The 11,104-nt window shown below is 50.4% G+C and overlaps 1 protein-coding gene across 1 annotated transcript; it reads right to left on the reverse strand.

Moving 5' to 3' along the window:
- Positions 1 to 1,195: 1,195 nt before the first annotated feature.
- On the reverse strand, positions 1,196 to 1,994 carry LOC128731158 (uncharacterized protein DDB_G0271670-like). Its single transcript, XM_053824256.1, has 2 exons — positions 1,882 to 1,994; positions 1,196 to 1,810 (listed from the first exon to the last, which is right to left on the reverse strand). Exons 1-2 carry the CDS (start codon positions 1,930 to 1,932, stop codon positions 1,331 to 1,333), a joined length of 531 nt encoding a protein of 176 aa, XP_053680231.1. The 5' UTR covers positions 1,933 to 1,994; the 3' UTR covers positions 1,196 to 1,330.
- Between the last annotated feature and the right edge of the window lie 9,110 nt (positions 1,995 to 11,104).

The raw sequence follows: 11,104 nt of genomic DNA on the forward strand, positions 1-11,104 counted from the left end.
GACTAATTAATTTGCATACAATTGTTTCAGTCGCTTAATTCAGCTTGCGTTTCGAATACGCGTAAAGCCACGATTGTGCAAGCAAACGCAAACGGAATAATGCGTTGTTAATTGAACGGAAAACAGGCACCGACCATCGTAGGTTTCACTCTACAAAGCCAACCGATCGACCGAAGCTTTAAGTCGACCAGTTTGATGGTCCTTACCGTGGTGCAAAACCACAACCAGCATGTCGGTGATTTTCGTGGCACCGTTAACGGCTAATCCGCGCGTTAAATGCACCGCTCGGCACCACGACCTGCACGAGGCATTATGCTGTGGATTTGATTTATTGCGCATTCGGCGCTGGCCTGCCACGTTATTTGTACTATTATTTGTACCGTTTCATAACGAAACGGTGGCGCATCTCCTTCGTTCGGGTCCAGCTCGACGAGAAGAAAAGGATAAAGGTGAGCCACATCCCTGAACCCATGGGTTCCGGGTGTGCCCAGGCAATCGGCATCGGGAACACACAAACGACACATCCATCGGAAAGCGCGCGAGAAGCGATCGTTAAGTGCACTCGTCGAACCAACACGAGAACCACTCGAACGGGACCTGGAACCGGCATTGAGACGGCGAAAAATGCACATTCGGACGCGGAATGGAGCACCACGTAAGCGAAATCGCACCGAGAACGCAGCAAACGTCGCTGAAACGAGAACAATTTTCGTTACTCATTTTATGATTATTTATTATTTGCATATACGATGTTGATTTCTGTGTTTAAAATGTGTATAAATAAAAACAACGTACATAAATAATATTCATTAAAATTCACTTCACCGTGTTTCTCGGCGAACCTCGGCGCGTATCATCCGTGTATCGCTCCGTGCGCACCATGGCGTAGGGAGATTTTCTCCTTCGCGAAAGGGCTGTGCAGTGAGACGGGGCTTTGGCTTTTGGGTAAAGGTTTCCATTCTTTCCCGTGCTCGCTGGTAATACCGTAATCATGCTCCGATCGGGCAAGTGCAAGTGTCCTGTCGCTTGGAGCGATGTTTCGATTTCGTTTGAAAAGCATATCTTGTGCACTTTTCGTTGTGGGGTTTCTTGTTGCGAATGCAGTTTTGGCGAAGCGGATTCCAAGAGATAGAAAGGGATTCTTCCACAGCACTGAGTTTTTTTTTCATTCGAAAAGCAATGTTCAAGGCTACCGTTGAGGTTTAAATAAAACATTCGTTTTATGCGTTTTTTTGGTTTTCTCTTTAGAGCAAATTGTAACATGGGTGTAGTATCTTTAATCCATTTGTAGAAAGAAATTAGCCTCAATTAATCAAAATCATTCAAATGCTTAACCGCGTGCTCTTGCCAGCGCTCGCTCGATTGCCTGCTGGCGCACTTGGTCACGATACTCTGCAATCAGTTTGTCTTCGACGCTTTGCGTTGTAGAGCTCGTGGTAGAATCGGCCGACGTGGAAGATGTGGACGAAGCAGTAGAAGACTCTGAAGAAGATGCAGCTGTTGATGCAGTTGAGGATGAAGTTGAAGATGCATCTGTGGATGCAGTTGAAGAAGAATCCGAGGCAGCTGTGGTGGCTTCAGTTGAATTTGTGGTAGCAGCGTCAGATGAAGCAGCAGTTGAAGAAGAGTCACTAGAAGTGCTAGACGTAGCCGTGGACGATGAAGAACTGCTGCTGCTGCTGCTGCTGGTTGATGCACTAGTCGAAGCCGGTGTGGTACTAGCGGTAGTTGTTGCCAAACGTTGCTGAATGCGTTGCTCCAAGATTTGAGCTCTTAACTCCGCAATTGAAAGAGCATCGGCAGACAGAGCCTTCAAAACGAAAAGTAAAACATTTCATGCTTATTGGAATGCTACTTCAAATTGACGCAATTAATGGTTACCAAACAGCAAACTCCCACCAAAACCACCAACGATATCACTGTACGATGCATTTTATTTTGTCACAGTCGTGCCGCAGTTCCTGTCGTGTAACGTTGCTCATGCACCATTGAATGTGACTCAGTAGATCGAAGGGCATTTTATGGACTGCATTTTACTCCCCCAAATCACCTGATTAAACAGCACGCGGGCAAAAGCAACCGTCCGGCGTTTTCGACCGCGTGCGCTAATGATTGCAAATTTTAAACCACCACCAGCTTGCTCCACTGACAGGCTTGCACGTGGAGAGCAAACACCAAAACCAGCAGTACAAAACACCGGCACGTTGACGGAAACAACGCCGAACCGCAAGTGTGTCGCTAATAAAATCAAATATTTCGTGATATTTACCCCCGTCGTACAGTATGCGCCAGTAAATTGTGGCTCGTTTAGCGGACCGGCTGCAGTCGCATAAAGTTCGCTGCCATTTTCCGCCACTAAAACAAACGAAGTGCATCGTAAATTTAATCAACCCCACGATGCAACTGATGCACGGTGCCATGGTGCATGGATGCCCGCCGCATAAAATCGACAGCCCGCTGTCATCGCCCTGGGGCCGGCATCCTAAACTAACGTATCTAATGACGCGCCGGAATTTCTCCTGGCCCGGCCGGGCGGGAGTAAAATATTCCCCAAATAACGCTGCCGCCCTGTTTCGGGTTTCTTCCCTCTACCGGGCACCTTTGGGACGCTAGCGATGCAGGAGCGCCTAGAAGGGGCAGAAGAAACCCGCCGAAACAAACGATAACGATAACTTCCAGCCTGAAGCACGGCCGAAAACACGCATTTGCTGGCCGATTTTGCGTAATTATACCGATATAAAATACAACCAGTGCCGGGTATGGCCGTTCCGAGCCCACGGCACCGTATTGGAATCAAAGGAGACGGCTGCAACAGCGGCACGAGAGACACTCGTCACCCGCTAGGCCGAGCCCGCCTCGATCACCGATCGAAATATTTTCGATGATCACCAAAATCCCAATAAAACAACGGACAACAACGGCAGTTATCGCCGGTAACAACCGATAACGCGGGCGCAGTACGAGTTTGACCGCTTTTTTTCGTGTGTGTGTGTGTGTTGCTGTCTCCCTTATCCACCGCCAGTCGAAACCAGCCGAAACCGGGCCCAGTTCGGGGCTGGAGGCATCCCGCGGGGTTCATTAACATTTCGTCATCTAATTACGCCGCCGATTAGTATGCAAATTTAGGCGATGTTTTACCCGACCCGATCCTGCGCACGCGCGCCGTTGCATCTTCCTGCGCAGCCAAACCATGCTCCAGGATCACGTCCACCCAAACATCACCCGCGATCGCTTGACGATCGCTCGACAGCTATTTGGCAGCGCCGTCCTGAACGACGGGTCGGTTCTCGATAATCCGCGCGGGTCCGTGTGGCGTCCGTGCAGGTGTGTTGATTATTCGGCCGTATTGATTGCCACAGCAAACGGAACACACCTCGATCGTTAGCTGCAAACCGCAACAAGTCATAAATTATGTCATAATTAGCCGGGACGTGCATAACGCGCCCGGTACCGCGCCATAACACGCCGAAACGCGGGCTGCCGAGCTTGTTACGACCAAATTAAGCTCGCTCGCACCTCGTGGGGTTCGCTCGGTTCGCTTGGGACATGGAAATCGTCCCTTGAGTGGAGCAAATAATCGAAGGGTTATCTTGTAACGTGCCGGACTCATCGAACCCAACCCCGTTGGAGCGTGTTTTTTTTTTTTGGTCGATCGCTCGAACCCAAACTTGACTATTGATCTCCGCAGATAAGCCGAACTGTCCCTTGGCGGCCCTTTTGACCCTTTCGGCTTTCATCTCACCCTAAAACGGAAACAAAAGCGACAATGTTCGCTTGAGCAAAGCCCTCCAAGCCGACTCTATCCGTTGAAACAACGACCGCTCGATCAACTGATCGCGATCACGATAGACCCGGTCTGTGTGCCGTCACGCGATCTCAATCTCTGGGACCGGGACCCAGGTTTTCCCGCCTGCTTTTGCCTGCGATTCTCGTCTCCGCTGGCCGGACGTGAATCAGGCCGGCTAATAACACAATTTGACCGTTTTTAATTGGCTTTAAATGAGCTGAAATTTTTCATAAAACTGCTGATTCTGGCACTCGGCACGTAATCGGTGCGCGATCGCGTCGCCGCGAACAAGAGAGGTCACTGATAAGCTGTTCCGGGCCGAACCGCGAGCCCGTTCCGCTCAGTGGGGTGTCCTTAGCCCAACGCCGGGAAGTGGATCCAGGGGCGGGTTGACTTTATGTCGCAACATTTGTTGTTGGTTTTTTATTTCATTGGGCTACCTGCGGTGCTAACGAATTGTTTCAAGGCGTCTAGCTGTTTATTGCTGCGGCACAATCGCGACCGCGAAAGGACCCGTCCGGACCTCCTCCTGAGAGGCTCGTTGGTGGAAAGCTTGTTTGTTTTTGGGGGTATTTTTTTTTGTTGGGAGGTAAGCTCTTCTTTCAGATAACCACGAGCCTGGGTGCAGCAGAAGAAGTTGCCGATTGACTGCTCATCACAATGGAATTGAAGAAGGCCAAGACAAACGTAGCTTTACAACGCCACTTTGCATATTCTATCGATGCACTCGGCCAATCAATTTCGAGCACCGATTAACGTGCGCCAGCTTCTGCCGGATCGAAAGTGCGAAATAGATAGGCCCAGCCCACTGTCGGAATGGCACTGGAATGCCTTCTAGTTCCCGATCCAACCGGCCTCAGAAACCAGCGGGACAACAAGCTGGATCATAAAAGCGAGAGACGACAATCGGCCCCACGACGGGACGTTCAATGGGTGTAAAATGATTTTTAATAAGCACATTCAACCGACGGCCTGTCCCGGTTGTTTTACATTAATTTCATTTCGTTGTGCTTCTCTTTTTGTTTCCTTGCTCTCGTTTAATCAAAATCCGCTCGCTTTACGACAGGCTTCCCCGATATAGGGGTGCCGATGAGTTGGCTTCATCTGCACATCGGGCTGGGGGCGAGTTTTTTGTTTCTCGTCGATAATAAAACCTTGCTTTATGGACCCCAAATGCCCGAATTATTAACAGACACAAAAAAAAACGTCACGCAGTAAATTAGATTGCTTGTTAGCTCACTCCGCATGACGCTGATCATCGCTGATCATCAGCGAAAGTCGATCGACAGCACGGCCTTCAATGTTTGTGCATTTCATTAACGAAACGCGTAGGTGCATCTGCAACGGTAGCCTTTGCTGAAGCGACAGAAGAACGGTGAAAAATAAATTCAAAGCTTCCAAGTGCTTAGCTGCTCAACTGCTCTTTCGAGTGCAATCAAGGCGAGATTTTACAAAATTGCACTGGCAATCATCTTATCGTCACCAGCGCCTCAAGGGCAGCCATTTAATCGTTGATTAACGCACTCTTCAATCTCAGCTTGGCCCAGCGAAGGGCTCCGAAGACACACACAACCCTACAATTATCTCTGCGCATCTGAGTGCGGAAGAAAATTAATTACTTTTCCGTTCTCACTGTCTACCCATTTTTTTCTCGCTCCCCGTGGGCACGTGTGCGTCCGTGCCTCCATGGTTAATTGCACTCAGCGAGTGCGTCAGGAGGCCGCATTTGGGATGTTGGGAAATCGATTCCCCCCGTGGGGGGGAAAACCGCAACTCACAAGAAAAAGCGACCACGGAAACGTATCGCCGTACAGTTTTCCGCAATCTGACTGGGTATTTTTAGCTTCCCCCAAAACAGAAAACCAATCGCTCAGGCAGCTGACGTACTTCCGGCGCTCGATTGCAACCCGCCAAAACGGGCCGGATAATTGCGTGTAATTTGCACGCCTTTCTGAACGTGGCGAAAGCAAGGGTCTACTGACGTCACGGGCTTTGCCCGAACACACGTGCACGCACGCGGGCACTACACCAGCTGGCTGGCCGGCCGGAACGCGTCCTGGAAAATACATCCCTGAACTTGGGTCCGCTTTGCGCAGTCTCGTCCTGCGGCGGTCGGTTTCGCTGGCTGTGTGTGTGCGTGCGGAAAGCTTTTGCGGTTCCGAGCCGCACATATCAACAAGTAGCAATGACCTTGACGACACGCCTGTATAGGTGCGGCCACGGTTTAGCTCCCACGGCCGGGGGAAAATCAATATTTCATTCTTACCAGTTGCCGCTACCGGTACGGTTCTCGTACGTTCTAGACGTGCGCCCTACGCCCTACGTGTTGCGTTTCCATTTTGTGCACGCGCCTTATTTTCCGAGAGGCTGGCGGCCATTTTATTGACGTCATTCGGTGTGCTGTGAGCGTGTAGTGGTTCGCAAGGGTATGCTCGAGAAAGGCTCAGCACCCGCACAAACACCGGTGGCTCCATCGGTGGCTCAAATTTTATGAATGAACCCACACACTATTGGGCTCGGCCCCGGTTCTGTAGAGTTTGCGTCGCCCTTTACCGAGCAACCCTTCTCGCCACAAAATCGCCTTGCAGACACACACACACACACACATGGTAGACGTTGCACTTGGCATACCGCGAAACCCTGACCGTGAGGCAAGGCTAACCACCAACCGTGTGACACCGTCCGGTGGCAGGAAGGATGCAATTTACGAGAGCGCCTGTTGAACACCTGCACGGAACGTGTAGCACACTGCAGTGCCGTGTCCTTTCCACGAGCACACGCGTTGACCGATTGACGTCATCGGCGAATGAACCGGCAGGACCCGTGCAGGATGATGTGGCATCCGGGCGTCGTCACGTGCCCGGTTGAGTGTTCCGTGTAAAGCACGCGATCCTTAAACGTCAGCGTGGCCGGGAGTGTCCTCTCAGACGTGTCCTTTTCGCAGGCAGCCTTGCAATGAACCACGAAAATAAACACTCGAACATTCCGAACACCCGAGTACGACTCCGAAACGTGACACAAGCCGAGCTTCCGGGCCCGCTTTGAAACAGGATGTAATTTGTGTAATTGACTTCATGTATTAATAGCAAAGCGTTTCTGGAGCGAAAATAGACGCCGGGAGAGTAAATGAAGCCTGCTCGCATGACGGTGCTAGGCCACCACGTGTTTTACAGTCCGTATGGGTCTGAGCTTTTTTCGACTAAAATGTTCATTTCACATGTTTCCTGAACATCCGCAGAAGGTACAATAGTGATGTCAATAACCGGTGCAGCAGTTATCTAAAATAAAACCCGGGTCTTTAAATAGGAGATTATTTTCGACTGACAGTTTGGTTGTTTACATCATTTCTAAGCCGTGATTTCATCTCTTTTTTCTCTCTCTCTCTCTCTCCTCAGGACGTGTATCGCAAAATAGTAATTAATTTTTCCCTCCCAAAGCTTCAAACCGCCATAATGCTAAATAAATATCTCCGAAATTACACCGTCTGCGACATGCGCCCGAGCTCGTAATAATCGCTTAAGTGTCACAACTTTATGGTGGCTCGCTCGCTCATACGATGGGGTCCCGCATAGTATTCGCCCTTAATTTACATCCCCAGCAAATCAACCGATCCGAAACCAGTTCCACGCGATGGTCCGCGCGAGTGTCGCCTGCGGGCCACAAATTTTAACGCATCGTTCTCCGAGCCCTCGCAAGCGCACCCGGTGTGTCCACGTGTCCGAAATGAAAAGTAATTGACATCCGAAGCGCATGTCTACGGCATGCCTCGCGGGTGTCCATGGTGGAATTAAGACAACGTGTGGCCCCCTTTTAACCGCATGAAGCAACAGAACCAAGGATCCCAGACCCCGGTGCTCGAGTCTCTTTGGTAGCCTTCGGCCAGATAAGACCATATAAGATGCATCTCACCGCAACCGGCCCGTGTGAGCTGAGTAAGCCCATTTTTCCACCGCGATTGGATCCGCACGCACAAACGGAACGAATTTCGTTTCCAAGCGCATTTCTCCCAGCCATTCGGTAATCAATCTTTCGCTCCCTTCCAGCGAGTCCTCAATAGAGGCTTGATGGTGCTGCGTTCCTGGGACAGTTTGCCAGGAAAGTGTCATCCGATGCAGCCGGGTCACCCGAAAAGATTGAACAGTTCGTTATGAATATTGACAGGTTGATAGATTTACACGCGTGCGGCTACAAAGTTGTCATTCCACCGTCCGCTGTGCGTCATTAGCCGGTGCATATTAATGAATGCGGCAGGTCGAGGCTCACCGAAACTCGGTACAACCGGTAGCAGCAGCCACCGGCCGTGGTGCAAGGCGATACAAAACTGTGCAGATTGCATTTATAACTGACCGGCTGGGCACGGGACGGGATCGTTTCGGATGATTTATTGTGCCGATTTCTACCAAACCGAGCCTTGCGAGCCTTGCGATCTCGGCTAGATTAGGAATACTATGTTTGGCTCCCGGTTTGTGGCGAATGTGGAAGTGCAGCAAAACGAATGCATTCCATTTGCTGTACCGTTTGGCCGCTCACTTGCCGCCGATGAATATCGCGATGTTAGCCAACGGAAAGGACGTTAAAAAATGAATGTTTACCGTAAGGAATCTTCGCACCGATGAGCAATCCATCTGGGCAGGTTCAAGTTCAATTTAAAGCACGCACGATATTCAATTTAAAAATAAACCCGACTCCCGTTCCGAGAGTGCTTTGGCACGCGTTATTTCATCAATGATTCGGGGACTCACATCCCGATCCGATTAATTGCTCGGGGACTAACCCCATTTGCTCTAAATGCGAGGTGTCAGTTACACTGGCTCGATAATCCTTCCTCCTTCGAGCGGACACTAGCCACGGGTGTACGGCCAATAAAATTATGCACAAATCAGATAACACCGTCCTAATGCGCCTGTCCGTGCATGTAATCCGGTTCCCCGCACCGGAGAGAGCTCGCCTGCGACAGGTTAGCGTGAAACGCTAACGCGAGACAGCGGTCCGGTAGAAATTAATTAAAATTTTTCATCATACAACACTCCGAAGGCGCGGCAAATCTCGGCCCGGCCTCAAGAAGGCGGGCTCCGAAAAATAGCCAAGGGCCGCAGCCCTTGGTCAGGTGGTTTGTCCATCTCCGGGTCCCGAAACGATGATTGATGCCTTTCAAAGCGATCCTCCACGGTACGCTAATTAGCGCGGCCCGGTCACGGCAAGAAGCCTTCAGCCGAAGCCGCCCTGGGGCCGCCTCAGTGATCGATTCAGGAGTTGGCGATGGGCTGCGGCTCATTTCGGTCCCAAACGGTTGTCGTACCCGGGGCGTAAGAGTTTGTTCGGCTGTCCTTTCTCGCAACCTAGGTAACCCGCAACCTAGCTAACAACCAAGCGAACAGGGTGTGGGAATTGACGAGCCAGTTCGAAACAAGTCCATTAGGGTACGTTCGTCAGCGCGGAACCCTTTCACGAGGCCCTGGGGGATGGGGAGAGAGAGAGAGAGAGAGAGAGAGAAAAAACACAACGCTCACAACGAACGCGGTAATTATTCATTTCAGCCGTTGTTGAAATATCATAATTGCGATAATTGATTGATTGATTTCCTAATGAGCGTTTTTAAGATCTTTATCCCAAAACGCAGTTGCGTGTGCTAATCGATCTTGGAACGAGCTACGATACCGAGACCACGATCGAAAAGTACATCAATGCGTGCATCTCTCCTTCAGCGATAGAGAGATTGTGGCGATAAAGATCGCAACTTGGCGCGAATGGGCTGCTGCACCGATCAGCCTGGTAGCTTAATGGCCGTGCATGGTCGTGCTGCATTCCGAGCCCTTGCGAGAGCGTGCATTTTTCGACCGATCATTTCCCATCCGCGGATCCGCTAATTGGCAGCATTACATCGCACTTTCGGTGCCATTCGATGCCGCTGCACGCCGATCGACGATGCACGCGTTGGCAGTCCTTCCGATGGTTGGATCGGCTGCAAACAGGAAGCCACTGTCGGTGGGAGAATGAACTACCACGCCTCCTTAGGCAGTGGTAGCCTCCGCTGCTGCGTGATCGCAATTCCAAATCACCACGAGGTGTTGAAGATCTTAATGATCGCGATCGATGGAGCGCTCGGGTAATGGACCTCTAGCACCGAGCACGCAGGATCACGAAACCGAGCATTGGGTGATCGACTGACGACCGATCAAGATAGGATACGGCAAATGGCAGCCTCCTTCCATGCCAGAGAACCCGCTGACTCATCGAGCGAAACGAAAGACTCGACCGATTCTCGAACTCGGCAGCAAGCGACGAACCGGGCGTTGCCAATTTGGGGACCGGAATCGAGGTGTTTGATGAACGGGTGGGGGTGGGAAGAGCGCAAAAGACGAGTGAGAGAAGGCAACCACAATCATTAATAATTCACCATTCAGATCGGGGAACAACCCGAAAAAAAAATTTATAAGGAAACATCATTTTATGCTGGCGTGCCGTTTGCGGTCGTTATGATACGGAGACCGTGAATATTGTGACTTTTGTTCACACATACTTGTTTCCTTTCTTTATTCGTGCCTTTCGCGCCCAGCTTCCTTCCACGTTTGTACCGTGCCTGTTACCTTTGGACATTTTATTTGATTCGCATGCTGCGCGTCCCATTTATTCCCGTCAGCATCATCATCGTCGTCATCGTCGTCATCGTCGTCGTCGTCGCCGTCGTCGTTTTCTTTTGCTATCAACTTCCCGGTCTGCAGCGTCGTAGCGTTCAGTCCCGTGCAGGAGGCAGAAAGTGGTGAGGAATATCAGACATAAAATATTGTAATTTGATTTGACAACAATTTCCGGTTGATATAATGGCTCGGCTTGGCCCAACGATGCCTTCTCGCGCCGGGCGAGCTCGCATTTAAGGGTGTGCCCCATAGAAGCGACGGATCGGATTGGGGCATAGTTTTAGTGTAAAGCCGTTCTCACACCAACCGTTGTCCCGGCGAAGCGGATGGCAATCGTTTGTTGCTTTATTTATTTATTTATTAAAGGCATATAGCCGTCGCTCGTCGACGTCCGAATCGCGGTTTTTTCCCCGCTGTTCCACGACGCTGGTTTGGCGTATTAATGCTACATTGTGTTGCTATTGCAGGCTCGTAAAATGGCCGACAGTACTAGAATGATTTACAGTGCATCTCTCTTTTAACAGCCGCTCCTTAGAATTGTCTGAAAACCTGCATCTAATCACTGCTTTCATCTTCCTGGTAAGTTTCAAAAGATTCTCACAACATTTGGGGGGCGAAATGATTCGCACAATTTTTAAACGCGATCCATCAATCCTTTTATAAAAAAAAACTACACGCT

This window comes from Anopheles nili, chromosome 2, assembly GCF_943737925.1.
Source record: "Anopheles nili chromosome 2, idAnoNiliSN_F5_01, whole genome shotgun sequence".
Classification (NCBI taxonomy): domain Eukaryota; kingdom Metazoa; phylum Arthropoda; class Insecta; order Diptera; family Culicidae; genus Anopheles; species Anopheles nili.